Genomic DNA, 20,386 nt, shown 5'->3' with positions numbered 1-20,386 from the left:
ATTGCCACGTATACCATTATAACGCCATACAGTGTAATGGTGATTTGATTTTACATAATTATATGGATGGATATAAATAATTAAGTATAAGTATACCCTATTTTTAATGGTCTCGGTATGTCTACCGGTTTGTTGAATTAAGCATATTGAATTTTATAAAATAAAGCTGCAATATTCCATTTTTATAGCATATTTAAATTGTATATATAACTTGTATGATGTTATTCATTTAATATCGGCAAATTGGATTTTATGAAGGCAAAATTTGTTGAGTATGTTAGTTCGATATACTAGAACAATTTATTTACTGACGTGTCGTTAAGGTGACTTGTATGAATATGCATATTGATATGCCAATGGAAATGACCTACTTTTACACATATCATAACTAATTAACTACTGTATAACTTTAGTTATAATTTTCATAATTTATAACCACGTGAGTTTAAGTAATTTAAACAAATTGTCATAAAAAAAAGTACGAGTTTAAAAACTTCATATGAAATATACAAAGTTTAAATATGTTGTTGACTATGTAAAAAACATTTCGAAAACATTTTATGGGCAATGAATTAGTGGTCAAAGTTTGACACCGTGGCTTGGAGTCTGATATTAAAAAATTGCAAAAAGAGCAATAGTAGGGTCAATGTGAGTAGTAACATTTTAATGGAAACAATGACAAGATAGGAAACAGTAAACACGATATGAAATCACCATATAGGACTTGTCTTTTGTATTGCACTTTTCATCCCAGCTAATTTTTTAACTTCTATATGTTTTGTCAGTTTTTTATAACATAAAAGATTAAAGGATATAAAATTGATTCATAGTGAGGTATTCATAGTAGGATATTGTTATATAAAATATATATATATATATGTTTTGTTGTCAATAGGTTGCTATCAATTAGTATAAACAAATTTAAACAACTAAATCAAATTTATTTGTTCAATGACAACTAAAACATATACATACTTAATATGTTATCAATTAAAGGTCAATTTTAGTAACAGAAATAAACTTATACACCCATTAGCGTAGACAGAGTGGGTTATGCACCACACCGGTACCAGGGGACCACCGCTCTGTGATATCGGTACCGGTTGGGTGGTGACTGGCATGGCTACCACACTCCCCGCCTCTGTCTCGCAACCCATTCGACCATTACACTAAAAAAAAATACAACGAGGCCCACATGCGACTTGAACGTTACACTCCTCCTCTGTTTCTTTCTTCTTCTTCTTCCCATTTATTTCATTTGTAAAGTTTTTGTGATTTTTTTTTCTCCAGAACAAATCAAAACATTAACCAACCATGGATCTAAGGCAAATTAAGATGGCGATGCAAGCCCATATGCTCAATGACGACAAACATCGTTCTAAAGTGAACACCATCCTTCATGATGTAATCGACGAGAAGGCGACTTACCAAGTCGAAATCAACCGAATTCAATCTCTTGTGGCTCGAAACACTGCCGAAGCTGAGTATGTTTTATATATTCAACAAAAAATCGACTGGCTAAACCAAGTTATTTGTCAGCTTAACGCTGCCTCTAACACTTTGAAAGCCACACTTGACCACGTGTTATTCTCGCAAGGCAATGTCGGTGGTGGACAACATGTAGATTATTATTCTGGCCCGGAAGTAGAATACGTATCTCGTCAACCCGGAGACGCAACCGGGTCTCTTTACATTCATTGTAACGATGACGACAGTACTGTGAACTCGGATTATTCCGAGTGTTAGGTTTATGTAAAGTTTTTAATAGTTTTAGTAATATTATGAAATGTAAGGTGTTTTAATGATTTTAGTAATGTAATGTAATGATTTTAGTATTAATATTAACTAGTTTTTATTTACTTGGTTAAAATTAAATAGAAAATGAATAAAATAAAAAAGGGTGGGGAGGGGCGGGGAAACACTCTGTGCATTTAGGGAGTGGGCGGGGAGGAAGTGAAAAAACGCGGAGGGGCGGTGACGGGTGGTGAAGCACTCCTCCCACCCTTATATCTATATATTAATACAACTTGAAACATGAACGGTAACTTTGGATGAATAGTAACCGCCTATGTGGCGAGTTATTATTCGTCCGCTACACATCCTGAACTACTAATTGAATTTTGCTACATTGCATTCTGTTCGGGTTTTTAAATACGGGTTACTTATTGGGTTTTTTTCATACTTTTTTTCATTTTGAGTTTCCAACCAATATGTTGCAACTTATTCATCGTCATATCTCGCATCATTATGTATCATGTACCATTATGTACCACTATTTAGTTTTTCTCAAACTTTTCTCCTTTGTTGTTTTTAACTAATACGAGAGTAAGTACTCGCGCGTTGCGTCGGTGAGATGGTGGGGGTGATAGGTCATAAAGTGTGATAGATCATATAGTGTGATAGCCAAATGCCTTAACCGTACGAGTTCCGACCTCAGATTTAAAAATTCGTCGAAAGTATATCGAATGTCATCTCTAATGAAAGAGCATGAAATTTTAAGATCACCCATATAATTTATCGATGTACGGTTTTTAAGATAAAAGATTTTGAATGAATTGAAGGAATAAATTATTTATGGAGGAGAGAAGAAAAAAAAATGATTGGTTGAGATTTAATAAGAGAAAAAGAGTATTATAGTTATCTTAGATAAATATATGATAGATAGGGGGCATTTTGAAAAAGTAAATATTGAAACTTAAAATTTAGACAGAAAAATTTGCTTTATAATATAATATAGATATAGATATTGAAAATTGTTATTCAAAATTTTTTTTCTTTCATACTTGATTTTTGGCTTATTTTGCATATATATATATATATTCGTTACTATAAACTTTTAAAATCATTTATACTTTTGACTTTGAGCAAATATGTATTTTATGTGTCAAAATTTTTAGTTATTATAAACTTTTAAAAATGTTTTTAGTTTTGACTTTTTGTAGATAATGTATTTTATATGTCAAAGGTTTTAGTTAATATATATAATGTAGATCATTAATAACAAAACCTAATCAAAATAAGTGAAACTCTTCAATGCGCAGAAATAACCTAATGTGGTTTTTTCTTTTAAATAAATATATATTTGAAACAAACCTATCGATCACCTAATGAATTTTAATTAGACGGTTAAAAGTTCGACACTATTACACTAGAATAATGCAACTGCTTCAATAATATAGTTGAATCCCCGCAACGCGGATATAATTTTACTAGTTACTTAGCCAATAGACAATAAATAGCATGATATCTTCACTCCTAACTTTTTTAGCTATGTATTACCGTTAAATAATTTGAAACACATTCACTCACGTGCATCACACGAACATGTATTTTGCGTAAATTATCATTAGGACATTATTTATATTATCTAATAAAACAAATCACCCTTTTATTCCTTAAACTTTATGTCTTTAAAAAATTAAAAATATCATTTTCCTTTATTAACTAATTTAAACATATCCATCTAATATACATATAGACTCTTAATGAAATAATTTATAATATAGATTCCTCAACACTTATGATGACTACACGATCACCTTTACAATTAATTACTTTTACATTCACCATATCACCGCCCCCACTGTCGCCCCCACTACCGTCACCACCACCACCTCAGCCATCACTACCCACACCGCCGCTGCATTGCGTGGACATAAGTCTAGTTATTATAAAAACTAAAAGCCTTAATTTAAAAACCTCAGTTTACACTTTACACCAAGTGATCAAATAATAACCGATTATGAATTTAAATTACCAGTAACATTGAACACAAATCAGTAAATACAGAAATAAAATTGAAGTTAACTACGGAAAATGATTGACATATGAGAAGTTGTTCTTTAGTTCAACTATATACCTTATTAGAATTCGATCATATATTACTTCGGCAATTTCTATTTTTTTTGTTACTACTAGGAAACTATCCCAAATGAGAGGAAACATAGGTAACCATTTTTGCAATGTTTCTGTGCTTGATTCCCTTTTTTGCTTTTCCTAGATAAAAGTCTAACTATCGATTTAACAATTAACAAATGTATAATAAAAATATCATAATCATCACGCTCACTTAGCATAGCCACCAAACCTATCATAGCAATTATAGAAACTTGTTAAGATATTTAAGATGATATGATGGAAACCAATAATGATGGTGGTCCAAAATTTAAAGTTTGACATTTTAGATATATTTAAAATGTAATATGATGATCCAATTATAAATCCCAATAAAATAAAGTTGTACCAAATAATGATCGGGATTTCAATTGAATAAATAAACCACTACGAAATAAAAAGTTTTCAAATTCTGTGTACTTTAAAATTGTTAGGGAAAAAAGTGCACTTTTGCCTCGAGCCCTTAGTTTTTTTAGTGTTTTATTTTAAGTTTGTTTTTGCACATTGAAAAGTGATTTCTTAATATAAAAGATATGTCAAATAAAGTTTGTTGTGTATAGTGGGTCCTTGAAATAGAATACTTACTAGATGTTAACGTATGTTTATTTGATTAAACTATATCATTATAAGAAATTGAAAACGGACCAAATCGCTCGCTATATTAAAAAGTTCAATATAAGTAAGTGTAAGTCATCAAAATGCATGATTAAATTTCTTGCATCTCATGTTAATATGCTTTTGTAAAATATAAAACGTACTCGTCAAGTATAAAAATCCTTTGACTTCTAGCCTGAACTCCAATAAAAATCTTTGCTCCAGATATTTTCGTCAAAAGTAATGTTTTGATTATACCTAATTGTTTGTCTTTGATAAATATCCAAGAAGCTAGACTTTCGTTTCTAATTAAATGGTCCAAACGACTAGGCAGTAGGCACTACACACTAGCTCTTGCTCTATAGAGCACACAAGGTATGCTTAATTTACGTAGTCATGCATACATATACCGATTCCGTTATAGGATTTTAGTTAGGTAGTATTATATAAACTAAACATATAATAAATTAGGGATGTAACTTCAACATCTAGAAGCCGCATAGGAAAGACGACATGACTCAGTTGGAGGTCGGGTTCCCGTTTAGGGTGTGTTCTAAGGATGAGTTATGAGTAGAGAACGAGATGAAGGTGTTGGTGTTCTTATCTAATGATTAAGCCTCCCTATTGATCTCTATATATAGCACACCCAAGGAAAACCTTAATTAACTAGAAGGGTGTCCGCGCGTTGCAGCGGCGACGATCTATAGCGCCAGATGTCGTAAGGGTTTATAGCGTTCAAGTTACTTAATTTCATGAGATGCAACAATGTAGCATATAACCGTATCTATTATTTTAAAAATAAGTCGCGGATTAGTTGGAATAAATAATTAAGTGCAAAAACTAACGATGAAAAATAACCGCTTACGATTATATGAAACATACGACTGTTATATATAACTAAATGATTCTATTTATATTAAACTCAAATTGCATTAATAGTAGATAGGACTCCTAACACTATGAATCTTGTTCCACCATGTCAATGATACAAATTGGAAGTTGCCATTGCCACTCTTACCAATATGAAATGATTCTATTCATACTAACTCAAATCTCTTTTATTATAGATTCTGTCAAGCTCATTCTTATATTGAGACTTTGTTTCCTTGACTCAAGAGTTTCAACGCTTGTATTGTCTTTGTTGAGAAATCTGAACAAAAGCAAATAAATAGATGGTTAAGTTATCTTACATTTTGGTTCAAGAATGAATATAAGGTTGAACCAAATCTAATTATTGAGACAAATATAACATATATATTGTGAATGGATGGAAATGGGTCAAAAATGAAGATAAATGTAAAGGAAGCACCCTATTCAGCAAAAGAGTAATCAATTTCAAACTTCAATGCACAAAATTTGATCTCAAACTATTAGTGTTGTATTATGTAGTAAGACCTTCGTTTTTCCACCTTCACCTTTCATTGTATAAGTTTTTCCTGTACGGTATTGTCCATATGCGACTATGGCCCAATGATAGCCCTCAAATGATCACATTAATTCAAAATCGCTAGGGTTAATTGTGACATTAAATTAAGACCAGATTCACTACATCCGTAGTTCCAAGCACCCAAAGTATAAGTGTATAGCCTGTTATATCTTGAGTGCATTACCTAACAAAACCAGCCCATCCATTTTGATATCTCTAAAAGTGATAGGCTAATAGCATAATTAATCATATGGATTATTGGATTGTTTAATTTAAATTATAAGTGAACATATGTGAAGCACCCAAAATACAACCTGTTACAACTCCTAGTACATTACCTAAAAAGCCGACCCATCCATTTTGATACGATAAGACCTTAAGAGGCTTATTATTAAAAAGAAAACTATTCATAATGGAATGTTTATCGGAACTTAATAAAAAAAAAAACATTTAAATGACCAATTGTAACTATTTATAATTCACATTAACAATGACAGTGGATGACTAACAACTTAACAGGCTTAACTTCATGAATATTGTTTGGGGAAAGTTCATAAAAATTAGCTTGATGTTCCAAGCTCAAATTTGTTCTTCCACTCAATAAAGTTTAAGTCAATAGAACTTAAGCCACTCAATAGACTATTTAACTTTGACTGTAAATCTTTTTTTAGTTCATTCCCAATGAAATATAAAAACTAACATATATAAAGCACCTTATTTACCCCTCATTCTTGCACATAAATTGAGTAGCTCTGATTAGTAAAATACACCCAAAAAATGTGATATACCTGGTCTACGCGAGTTAAAAGTTTCATATGTTTTATGGCATAAAAAACTGGAAACATGAACCTACAACAAAAATGGTGTACTTATAGCACACACAATAAAGAGATCAATAAGTGTGATCATACTGCACCATCCATTACATAGATATAGCTATTATCTAAAACTTGATTGGAAAAGTGAGAGAATTAAGCAACAAAAATAGTAACTTATGTCTAGTTACCTCCAACGTTTTACCATCAAAAGAAATGTCTCTATTCTGAAAACACTACCCATCAACTCCAAGCTTGACTTAAAATATCGCATCCATAAGTATTTTGATCTTTGTTGATCCCAAGCTTTGATTGTGCTCGGATGTTTGCATCTAATAAATTACCTATAAATGAGTTCCACAAGACGATAAGATAGATATTAGGTTAACCCCGGAATTTTCCATTGGGGATATCGACAAAGATTATCACTCCCACACAGGGATTGATAAACAAAAACTTCAATTTCCATGAATTAATCAAAACAGTCATTCTGTCAAATACATATGCTTCAAATCAACCAAAATATATTATTATTATTATCAACAACATACATATATAGAACACAATAATTAGTTAATATTGGCTCATAAACAACAAATCATTATTCATTTCTATAGAGACAACAACAAATTATTATTTAAGTAAAAAATGAATTTTCTATTAAAACAATAATTGTTAAAAAAAAATAAAACTTAAATAAGATGGAAAAGAAAAGAAAAATACCAGATTGGATCGAGTGTGAATGAACCCAAATATTCGAAATCCAAATCACACAATATCGATGGTTTTCTATGGAAGAGCATTGATGGATGACGCCATGACGGTGGCGGTGGATTACATGGACGACAACGACGGGCGGAGGTGGCTTTCTCATTTTTCTCATCCGTGGTTGTGTGTGCTGGGGGTGGAGATGGTGGCCGGGGAAGTGAAGAGAGGGATAAATTTATGGTGGTTGCGGTGAATTGAGAGTGAATTGTGTGATTGAGTGAGTTGGGAATGAGATTATGATTGTTTAAGCTAAAGGGTATTTTTGGAAAAAAAAATGTTGAATTAAGAAAAGTCCAATACCCTTTATAAGGGATTATAGATAATTAAGTAAGGCTAATTACGTCCATTAAATAATTACTTATTAATTATTAGGGGTAATTAGATCGGGCTATATATATAAATACATAAATACATAAGTATATGTATTTATTCTAACAAGTATATGTTACTAATAACGCCGAGTAAACATACTAAATTGCATGCGTTGATATTAATTTGCGCCTAGACACATACTTGTGATATAATTCGTTTTGATACATTTAAACAATGTGCTAGGATTTATATTTGATGGAAACTAAGACTGATAAATCAAAGTCATGATACAAGTAAATGTACATTTGATTGAATCCAGTACTGTTATGCTATATGTTTCAAAATATAATATTGAATGCCTAGGTTTCAAAACTTCAACCTAGTAAAAAAAGTGAGAAGTTTATATTTTTATTTATTTATATTTTTAACAGTAAAATGGGATTTCATTCAAACTCTACCAAGATACTAGTAATATCGAGTACAAATTTGGATTACAATTACAAAAGTTTACATCAATATTGAATGCTAGTGATAAGTTTATATACTCGTAGTTTACTATTCTTTTACACCAAATTATTTTCAAGTGATTTGCTGACTCAGAAAATAATGCACAACCATACGTTAACCCAAACAATCTCCAATTATTACAAAATCAGATATTTTACGTCTTTTACTTGATCGACATACGTCACAATTTAACCCGGCCCACAGTAAAAACATAACTTTCACTAAACGACATATCAGTCCCTCCGTGGTAAATATCTCCAAAAATAATGGGCATTTGTTTAAGGACACATCTCCTCTGCTGTCATCCACATCTTACAGCTTGCTTGGGCCCCATATTTGCTCCCTTTATATTTAAATCCATTTACAAAATTACCATCATACCTTTCAAGAACATTTTCAGTCTCGCCCACTATATATAACATCAACCTACATCCCATTCCATCCATCTCACACATTCCAAAAAACAAAAATACATTGTGTCATCTATTATTATTATTTGTATGTATACTGTATTCAGCAAAATGGGAATTTGTAGCTCTTGTGAATCAACAAATGTAGCAACGGCTAAATTAATATCACACGATGGAAAGTTACAAGAATTTTCGTACCCAATTAAAGTATCCTATGTGTTACAAAAAAATCCGTCCTCGTTCATTTGTAACGCGGACGAAATGGAGTTCGACGTCGTCGTTTCATCCTTAAACGACAATGACGAACTCCAACTTGGTCAACTTTACTTTGCACTCCCGTTGACCAGGTTGAGACACCCGCTTACACCTGAAGAAATGGCTGCATTGGCTGTTAAAGCAAGTTCAGCATTGGCTGGTTGTCGTAGGAAAAATGTATCTTTTACAACGTTGGAAAAATGTCATACGAAGAGTTCTGGTCGGGTGGCGGATGTTGGTGGTTTTGAGAGAACGAGTAGGCGGAGAAGCGGCGGTGGTGCGGCGTCAGGCAGTGGTGGAAGGAGGCGTGACTTTATGGCAATGTTGACCGCTATACCTGAATAAATTGACTTTTTGCTATTTATTCTTATTATGTAGAAAAGATTTTAGGAAGAGGTAATTTTGTAAATATTGTATGAAGCAAGGGTGATTCATGTAGTGAGATCTAATGGGATTGCTTTATTCAAGGGGCAGTTCGCATCCGAGAATTTACTTTTTGTTTCCGTTTTTGGGGTTTCTTTCCAATTTTGCCCCTAAATTAGCTTGTTCATACTCTTCAAATTATGAAATAGAAAAGAGGAAACAAAAAAAAGTTATAATATTGATTAGGTACATTGAATCTTTATTTAACGTACATGCAACAATTAAGGATAACATTTATTTTATTTTGAAATTGAGGTTATACCTGGACCATAATATATGAGACAAGTTGCTTGAATAGCAAGAATAAACAAGTTTTATTTGGTGGACACGTTACGTTAATCAGAAGTAAAAGCTGAATTACAATAAAGAAACTCCTTGTCTTTTTAATTTATCAATATTATTATGATAAAAGCAACCTAAAAAGATTAAAAGTTGTGTTTTAGTTTTGATTCGTTTCAATCTGCAACGTGTACAAGCTATGCATATCGTAAACTCTCCTTTTTTTCTATTTTCACTTTGTTATCGACCTTTTTTTACCAGTTAAATAATTCCATAACAATTACTCGTATTTATTTAGGTGAAACATCCCATAAAAGGACATTTTTTTATTCTAAATTATTAAAACTCGTGACTTGTAATTTTTTTTTTATTTTAAATATCCAATATCTATCAATAAACTAGATACTTTTATCGCATTTCTATTTTATTCAAGTAATATTATACTAAAGCGTAAACAACTCGATTTTCCTTCCCCGCGAGTATAGCATGATGAGCCGAAGTTACAGGTGTCATACACTTCCACTAGTTACTTTCATTTTTTTGCTATAGATCTCTTTGTAAACAATATCTTGACCCCCATAAGTATATTACTTTCAGGTAGAATTAAAACTTCATATATCGCACCTTTTGCATACTCCATCAACATTACATTAGGATAAGATATCGTCGTTATTGCTGTATTTACCAATAAACAAACATTGTGGTTATAATAAAATTTGTCTATTGCTTTAAAAAACTTCATATATCGCACCTTTTGCATACTCCATCAACATTACATTAAAAAATCTATTACATAGTATATTGATATTTTTATTTTTTGATGAAAAAAAACGACAGTAAGTTATTTTTATCATACCATCTTAGTAAACCTTTTAAACAGCTAAACCTACAACATTCTAACAAATATAATTCATTAATTCTTTTTTTTTTTTCGTTTGATTTTATTAAAAAAACTTATTAAAAGGTCATATGATTTTTATACACTGTATAATTCTTTTTCATTATAATAATCATTTATTATTAATGAAAATAAAACCTTAAGTAGAAATCGAAGGATTACATCAAGAGACATGGACTATTAGTTTAAGTACACCATGAAAAATTAACAATATTATAATGAATGGACACCCAAAGAAAAGATAACAAAATAATCGGGGAGAACACCTCATAGCTACTCGGTTGGCATGACTTGAAAAAGTAATATTCTGGTGTTTCCAAATTAACCACCATCACACAAACCAAAATACCAAATGCGTTTAACCACATCTTTTGCACACTTCGTTCTTTGACTTGATGTGATCATCAAAAATTATGGAAAAACATTAGGCTACTATATTTTATACAATAGCTTTTGATAAAACAACAACAATAAGACTCGATCATTGTAAACGGGTGTGAAGGGGGTGAAATGTAGACAGTCTTATCTCTACTCGGAGATAAAAAAAACTACTCTTGTAAAGACTCCCGGCCAAGTGAGTGAATAGCAAGAGAGTGTAAAGAATTTAATAAACATATCATCACGTACTCATCAGCCGAATATCACATATCTACATTAGTGAAAAACAACAAACATATAACATAACACACTAAAGTGATAATACAACAATACATAGTAGATAAGAACCCATTTAGACATATCAATCATGAACATAAAAACATAAAAATACTTCAATCATAATTAATAAAAAAATTCTTATTTTGTTTTGATTCTATCGTAATTTTTATTATAAATGGACCTACTCGACCCTTTCACCGGCTTCACCTGTAGCTCCACCACAGACCCACCACCTATGGCCCGTAACCCATAACCCAGACCCCCTATAGTTAGTCATCGATCGACCCCCGTCTACCCGTTAAAAGTTGGTCAATGGATTTTTGTTAGAAGAATAAGAAATGTATGGCCTCTACTTTTTTCCCCACATTATGATAGTAAGTGCTATTAACAATATATATATATATATATAGCATTTTCATACGTCAAATATGAAACCTTTATATATATTTGAGTTCGTTTGGAGCCATGGCCCTTTTTTTTCCTGACTCATCTTGCACACTTTAATCCCCAGGATCGGCCCTAAGATCATTCATAACCATTCACCTTTTTTACCTACATTTTTTTCTTCCATATCAGTATCACATTCTCACTTCTTTCACTTTCTCTTTCCCGTTAACTATTCACCTAACATTTAGTCCCCACCTTTATTTAATTAATACACAATACATTATAGATTAAAATTACATGTTTTATTAATAACTAAAAATAAATGTTATCTTAAGAGTTAAATATTGCTCTAAATGATGTTTTATGCATTTAATATATATATATATATACATAGAAAATGATCACCTAACTCTCTCATCTATGTTTGTGAATAAAAACAAAAGAATGTACATCATATCAGGTCGGCGAAATGGTTAACCGATTGCTACTTCACCAAGAGGTTTCACCTAATAAGCTTAAAGCTTTCACCTCCTTTCACTTGCCATGTCACCTTGTTTCACCTTCTCTTCACTTAACCTTTACAATTGGTCTTACAACTTTAGAGCAATATTTAACTCTTAAGTCCTAATGAAGTAGTGGAAATGTCCTGAAACCAACCCCCTCATTTGTTTCAAATGAGGGGTGAATGAACCATTTGGGTGAATGCCGATTACCCAAAGTTTGTTTCAAATGTCGCCAGCCAGGGCACTTTAGTAAAGACTGCACAGTGCAACCTACAAGCAACATTACACTCTGTTTTAAATGTCATCGCGTAGGCCATAAAAAGGTTGATTGTCCAGAACTGACTGAGCAGGAACGCATGGCGGAGAAAAGGAAGGAAGCTGAGAGAAAGATGGTTGCTCAAGGGCAACCAAAAGGCAGAGCTTTTCAGATGACGGTTGAGCAAGCCCGGGAGGCACCCGATGTCGTGACAGGTACCTTCCTTTGTAACAACATACCTACTAAAATGCTATTTGATTCGGGTGCGAACCGTTCATTTGTGTCTTACAAATTCGTTCCTCTAATTAAATTGCCTTGGTCAAAATTGGAAACTCCGTTGGAAGTAGAAATAGCTGGTGATAGAAATACGATTGTGAATGATATTGTTCCTAATTGTGAAATAAATATAGACTCACACAAGTTTAAAGCAGACTTGATTCCTATGGCTATGGGTGCATTTGACATAGTGATAGGTATGGACTGGTTAGGTCAATACAAGGCAAATATTTCATGTGACGATAAGGCTATACATATAGTTTCACTTACTGGGAAGAAACTTATTGTATATGGCGAAAGGAAAAGAGAACCTGTACATGTTTGTACATTTGCACGTGCTACACGATATTTGTCTAAAGGGTGTCAAGCTTACTTGGCACACGTTGTTGATTCTTCGAAGCAACCAACACCCCTTTCTGAAATTCTCGTGGTGAACGAATTTCCAGACGTATTTCCAGATGAGCTCCCTGGAATTCCTCCTGATCGCCAGGTCGAGTTTCGTATTCAACTGGTGCCAGGAGCTACGCCAGTTGCAAAGGCTCCTTACCATCTGGCTCCAACTGAAATGCAAGAATTGATGAAACAATTGCAAGAACTTCTCGACAAAGGATTCATTCGCCCGAGTACTTCTCCCTAGGGTGCTCCGGTATTATTTGTTAAGAAGAAAGATGGTAGTATGAGAATGTGTATCGACTACCGCGAACTTAACAAGATTACCATTAAGAATCGATATCCTTTGCCAAGAATTAACGATCTTTTTGATCAACTTCAAGGAGCTAGTTTCTTCTCTAAAATTGATTTACGCTCTGGCTATCATCAACATAAAGTGCATGAAGATGACATACCAAAGACGGCTTTCCGTACTCGATATGGTCATTTTGAGTTTCTTGTAATGCCGTTTGGACTCACGAATGCTCCAGCGGTGTTCATGGATCTGATGAATCGTGTCTGTAGACCGATGTTAGACAAATCAGTCATTGTATTCATTGATGATATCTTGATTTATTCTAAGAGTAAGTCCGATCACGAGAAACATTTGCGTGAAGTCTTAGAAACATTGAGGAAAGAGAGACTTTATGCAAAGTTTTCTAAATGCGAATTTTGGCTGCGAGAAGTCCAATTTCTTGGACATGTAGTGAATAGTGACGGGATCAAAGTTGATCCAACCAAGATTGAAGCGATAATGAATTGGGAACGCCCAAAGTCTCCATCCGAAATAAGAAGTTTTCTAGGTCTCGCGGGATATTATCGGCGTTTTATACAAGATTTTTCTAAAATCGCCTCCCCCCTAACCAAGTTAACTCAAAAGGACGTGAAATTTGATTGGAGTGACAAGCAAGAAATGGCGTTTCAAGTGCTTAAAGATAAATTAAGCAATGCTCCTATTCTCGTTCTACCAGAAGGTGTGGAGAATATGACGATTTACTGTGACGCTTCACATAACGGTTTGGGTTGTGTGTTAATGCAGCGGGGAAAAGTGATCGCTTATGCGTCTCGTCAATTAAAAGAGCATGAAAAGAAGTACCCTACTCATGATCTTGAATTGGCAGCGGTCGTTCATGCTTTGAAAATCTGGCGTCATTATCTGTATGGAGTAAGGTGTACAATCTATGCTGACCATAAAAGTCTCAAGTATTTCTTTGATCAAAGAGACTTGAATAACCGACAAAGAAGATGGTTAGACTTGGTCAAAGATTACGATTGTGAAATACTATACAATCCTGGGAAGGCTAACATAGTAGCAGATGCGTTAAGTCGAAAGGGTCGTCACTATGCCATCCAAGTCAAGTCTTTGACGACGGTGGTTTCTTCTGACTTCTTTGACAAGATCCGTGAAGCACAAGAGAAAGCGCTTCAAAATGATGTAAAGAAAGAAAGAATTCAAGACCACATAAGGTATTTCACCAAGGATTCGAGAAATCTTACCCTCAGGCATGGTAGAATCTGGATACCAATCAAAAGTGACATTAAGAATATTCTTCTTCAAAAGGCACATAAGTCCAAGTATTCGATCCATCCTGGGATGACAAAGATGTACCATGATTTAAGGAAAGACTACTGGTGGCCTGGGATGAAGAGAGATATAGCAAAATATGTTGAAAAATGTGTGACATGTTTGCAAGTAAAGGCCGAACATCAGAAACCGTATGGAAAGATGCAACCATTGGAAATTCCAGTATGGAAGTGGGAGCATATCACTATGGATTTCATAACAAAGTTACCCACGACTCCTCGAAATAAGTATGATACCATCTGGGTGATTGTCGATCGATTAACGAAAAGTGCTCTTTTTCTGCCGATTCGTGAAACCACATCTTCAGAAATGTTAGCTGAAATTTATATGAAAGAAGTTGTTGCGCGACATGGTGTTCCTATTTCAATCGTTTCTGACCGCGACACTCGCTTTACTTCAAAATTTTGGCAAAAGTTTAATGAAGATCTAGGAACTCGTTTGAACATTAGTACTGCGTTTCATCCTCAAACAGATGGCCAAAGTGAACGAACGATACAGACGTTGGAAGATATGCTCAGAGCTTGTATAATAGATTTTGGCGGAACGTGGGATACGTACTTACCGTTAGCTGAATTTTCGTATAATAACAGCTATCATTCAAGCATCAAAAGAACACCATATGAAATGTTGTATGGCAGAAAGTGTAGGACTCCCATATGTTGGGGAGAAGTCGGCCAACGGGAATTAGCTGGGACTGATATCATTCGAGAAACAACGAAAAAAGTCGAACGAATTCGCGAAAAGTTAAAAATGGCACAAGATCGACAAAAGTCCTACGCAGATAAAAGGAGACGTCCAATCGAGTTTGAAGTGGGTGATCGTGTAATGTTAAAAGTCTCTCCATGGAAAGGTGTGATTCGTTTTAGGAAACGCGGAAAGCTTGGTCCTCGTTTTATCGGTCCGTTTAAAATTTTAGCTCGTGTGGGAAAGGTTGCATATCGCTTAGAATTACCAGAAGAAGAATTGTCGGGAATCCATAACACTTTCCACGTGTCACACCTGCGTAAATGTCTTGCAGAAGAAGAAATGTATGTTCAGCTGAACGAGATCGAGCTAGACGACAACCTTAACTATATAGAGGAGCCGATAGCCATTTTAGATGAGCAAGTAAAGAACATTCGTAACAAGACGATGAAATCTTATAAGATTCAGTGGCGACATAGAAAAGGATCTGAATATACTTGGGAACCCGAAGACTTCGTGTTAAAATATTGTCCTTCCCTGCTTGCGGCTTGGATCACGAGGACGTGATCGAAATATGTTGGGGAGAATTGTCACGTCTCGAAAATATTAAAATATATATTAAGGTAATCTTTTGAATTAAGTTTATAAATAATAATAATAAATTGATGTGTGGTCTTTACAAATAAATAAGTTATACGATTAAGTAATAAAATGTATATAGTCTAGATAACTATATATTATTTGGCTTCAAATAGATACTAATATTAAACTATATAATTAATGGACACATGTCCATTAAATAAGTAATTAGGACAGATGGCTAGCAAGTAAATTGGATGAGTGTTGCTGCCGATCTTAACTCTTAAGTATCAATAAAACTAAAATTTCATTATGATATATCCTTTCATACACATAAATTTTTCTTTTGTAGTAAATAAGACAACCAACTATATTTTTATATCACAATAAGTTGAAGAATATTAAATAAAGCTCATAAGGATGGAGATTGTCTGATGCATCTAATCGAGATACAATTTCTATGTCAAATACAATGATCTTTAATTCAAGTCTCTATTAATTCTCTGCCTAAAAGTAAAGTTTGTAACAATAATAATTATTCACTACATAGAAAACAATTAAACTAAAGGTGCTTGTGGTGCTAGAAATTGGTTGGAGAATCAAGTTTAAATTCTCGAAATTAAGGTACGTAGATTATTAAGTGGTATTTGTTTGATTGTTGTTATCATCACTAGTAATATTATAAGTTATGCATGATAATTTATATATAAATATGATCATGGATTATGAAATAAATTATGATAATAATGCATTGGTGATGGGTTTATTATAATAAAGTTAGAATGTTAGAATTTTTAAGAAACATGAAGTAGATTGTTGTGGTGGGGGGGCTGCGCATTTTAGCCAACAGATTACGAGTACAATCATTAACTTAATTTCAGCCATATTACTATATCAATTTTTCTAGATTAGTATAGACTAGAAAACATATTGTTATGGATATTTAGAAGTTGAGTTGGGGTGTAGCTGCAGAAAGAAAGATTATATTGTCGAGTTCTTAGAATTAAAGTTCTAACACTAAAGGTAGTAAATAAGTAAAAAGAATCCTTTAATTATGATAATTTGTTCTGTTGTCGTTAGTAGGAAAGTATGTAAATAGCTAACGACGTAGCTTGATAAATGCTAAGTGACTAGTATGATATGAAAATATTTGTGATGATCATTAGTAAATTTATATTTAAGCAAGAAACGAGTTTTATAAATGATAAAAATTGGTCAAGAATGATGGTGACGGCTAAAAATGTTAAGTTATAATGACCAAGATATGTGATTTTGAAATAGGTAACAATAATCGAGAAGTGACGTTGACTAGGCAGGATTACTACGTGCAAAGTGAGTTCTATTTTATAAGTATAATTAAAAGTGTCGGGGGCACATAAAAGATAGTAAGTGTCGGGGGCACATAAAAATGATAAGTGTCGGGGGCACATAAAAATGATAAGTGTCGGGGGCACGTGAAGTACTAGTACATGAAGGGGCCACCTAAAGTGCCGGGAGCACATAAAGTACCAAAGGTACATAAAGTGCCGGGGGCACATAAAGTGTCGGGGACACATGAAGTGCTGGGAGCACATAAATAGTTATGCCTGTAGATTAGAACTCACTAAGCATCAAGTTTACTTTTTAGTAGTTGTCATTTTGTAGGTGGGGAAACGAGCAGGAGAAAGGCTCGAGTAGACTGATATGCGAAATGTTGAATGCATGATATCTTTTGGTTATGTGGGACTGTAGTGATGTCTTTTGAATCAAGCTCTGGGTACCTGTTTGAACGTTTATAAAATAAAGTTTAAAAGTTGTGTTTAAGAATATGTAATTATGTTAATCTTTTGTAACGTTTGGACTAATGTCGGTGTAGTCATCTTTTGTATATAAATAAATTTAAAAAAAAAAAAAAATTGTTATGGTCAAAATTGATAAATTTTATTAGAAATATCCGATAAAAAGGGTTGGGTGTTTCATAAGAATGGTCTAACAATAAGATAGTCCCTTTAATCATATACTTAGAATATTAAAAACAGTGGCGGGTCCAGGATTTTGTGCAAGGTAGGTCCTGATCCTTGACCTATCTTAATCAAAAAAATATGTAATAATTGGTCGGGTCGGGTCAACATGAACACCATTTATACGTAGATACGCTTGTTACGGAAAATAAAACATAATCTAACTTAATAATAATATAATATAGTTTTTCTCAAAATATAATATTATGTTGAAATTTATAAATAATTTTCATTTAGTTAAATAAGTCATAGTTTAAAATTGAGTTTTAAATATTATTCAAATTAAAATAACAGGTTCTCAAACAATAAAAGATGGATTTTTTAAAAAACAAAGTCGAAATATGATTGCTAGTTGCTACTGTAAACATGTAAATTCAGTTAAATAAGTTAATTATTACTCTAATTAAAACTAATAATCAATGAATTTCAAGCTTAAAAAGTCAAAGCTTTCTAACAAATCTTAACTAATAAGATTATACGATTTGATTCATTAAACTTTAGTCATATAGTTGTATTGTTGTACCAGCATATTCCTTAAAGTACATATAAATACATATAGTTAAATAAACAATAGCAAATCGACTAAAACTATAAATCAAAAAGTAGAAGGGTCGAAATTGAACTTCTATAAATTAACAAGGCAAATATTAAAAATGGTGATAAATAATGGTGGGCTCATTATCTTCTTCAACATGAGATCTAAAACTTACTCCGTTGGAATAAACTTAGCAGCTTTTTTTTTCAATCTTCTTCAAATTTAGTTACAAACAAATCAAACCCCGTCTATCTAAAAGAGTTTGTAAGGTAGGTCCTTGTTCAAATTGAAGGTAGTTCCCTTGTAAAATTCCTACAGATTTTTAAAAGATTATATAAATGTTAGGTAGGTCCTAGAACCTACCTTTATACATGCTGGATCCGCCCTTGATTAAAAAGCACTAGACTCGCTTATGGAAACCACAATGGTAATCTAGGAAACAGCATTTTATATATATATATATATATATATATGATTAATATGAGTAAAGAGTAATTGAACTTTTTTGGATAAAAAACGACGACAATCATATGGTATATGTCAAAGAGTAGGGAAGGCCGGTGGTACGTTATTAGCTGAAGTGAAGATCACAACAAATGCTTCATTAAACTTCATTTTCAATACAGCTCATATGTGCATTGGATGTAACCAATAATAATAGTACTATGTGATTGTGATTCTACATATGTGCATGTATGGGTATATTTATAAATGGCCCTATTATTATTATTAATTGATAATATATACTCGTATGATGATATTAATATGTAATGCAACAGATAGGATTAATTATCGATAAATGTATAATGTGTAGGTGTAGTCAAGAAGTATATGTTATAATTGATCGATGGAATGGAGGGGGTCCGGGATCAGGTTTTAATGTAGTATCTATATGGACATATAGCTAGAAACTGAGTCATGACTCAGATTATATTGTAGGTGTATGCAAATTAATATGGGGACGTGTAAGCCGACCACCCCTCATGTAACCCGACCACCCCTTTTGGAGCGACAGTCGCTCCTAAAGGGGTAGTAGGATACGACAACGGGCGACAGCATACGACAACATTACTATACGTTTCGTACCAACCCACCCTTTAGGAGCGACAGTCGCTCCAAAAGGGTGGGTTGGTACGAAACGTCCAGTAATGTTTCTGTTTCCCCGTGACGATTCTTCGTTTATAAAATCTCGTTTCATATTCATTCTTGGAGCAACATTTCCCTTTTGATATTGAATCGTTTTGATATTCGATTGGTTTTATATTCATTCATTTTGATTTATTTGTTTTCGGGTTGGTACGAAACGTACAGTAATGTTTCTGTTTCCCCGTGACGATTCTTCGTTTATAAAATCTCGTTTCATATTCATTCTTGGAGCAACATTTCCCTTTTGATATTGAATCGTTTTGATATTCGATTGGTTTTATATTCATTCATTTTGATTTATTTGTTTTCATTTATTACTGTTAAGTATTTTTATTATTTTAGATGGATTGCTTGGAGGAAATTTTCTTAAATCCAAATGCGCCGGAAGGTGTAAATGAAGAGTTTGTGTACGAAGAGGCCGATGAAGAATTTGAATCCCCAGATGTCCGTGATGAATTTGATTACGATCACGATGTTTTTTATACCAAGGAGGTATGTATATAATCCAACCTTTTCATTTTTTGTGTTGTTATTTTGTGAGTAATTGTATTTTGTTATTATTTATTAGATTTGTTGCTATAAAAGTATGTAAGAAAACTAATTATTAAAACTACGGATAAAAAATTGTTTATAAAAACATATTAAAAATTGTACGTAAAAATGTAGATTAACAAAAGCTATTAAAAGATTGTTAAAAAAAAAGTGTACAAAAAAGTGGATTATAAAAAAGTGTATAAAAAGTGTATTATAAAAAGTGTATAAGAAAGT

The 20,386-nt window shown here is 32.9% G+C and overlaps 1 protein-coding gene across 1 annotated transcript; it reads left to right on the top strand.

Annotated features, from left to right (window-relative positions):
- Positions 1-8,750: 8,750 nt before the first annotated feature.
- On the top strand, positions 8,751-9,582 carry LOC122589657. The gene has a single exon (XM_043761977.1). It carries the CDS (start codon positions 8,817-8,819, stop codon positions 9,324-9,326), a length of 510 nt encoding a protein of 169 aa, XP_043617912.1. The 5' UTR covers positions 8,751-8,816; the 3' UTR covers positions 9,327-9,582.
- The last annotated feature ends 10,804 nt before the right edge of the window (positions 9,583-20,386 follow it).

This window comes from Erigeron canadensis, chromosome 2 (genome assembly GCF_010389155.1).
Source record: "Erigeron canadensis isolate Cc75 chromosome 2, C_canadensis_v1, whole genome shotgun sequence".
Classification (NCBI taxonomy): domain Eukaryota; kingdom Viridiplantae; phylum Streptophyta; class Magnoliopsida; order Asterales; family Asteraceae; genus Erigeron; species Erigeron canadensis.
The sequence above is the reverse complement of the archived record's forward strand: the minus strand, read 5'-3'. Positions and strand labels throughout refer to the sequence as shown.

Coding starts and splice junctions, on each gene's coding strand:
- LOC122589657 (XM_043761977.1), top strand. CDS start 8,817: ATGTATACTGTATTCAGCAAAATGGGAATTTGTAGCTCTTGTGAATCA.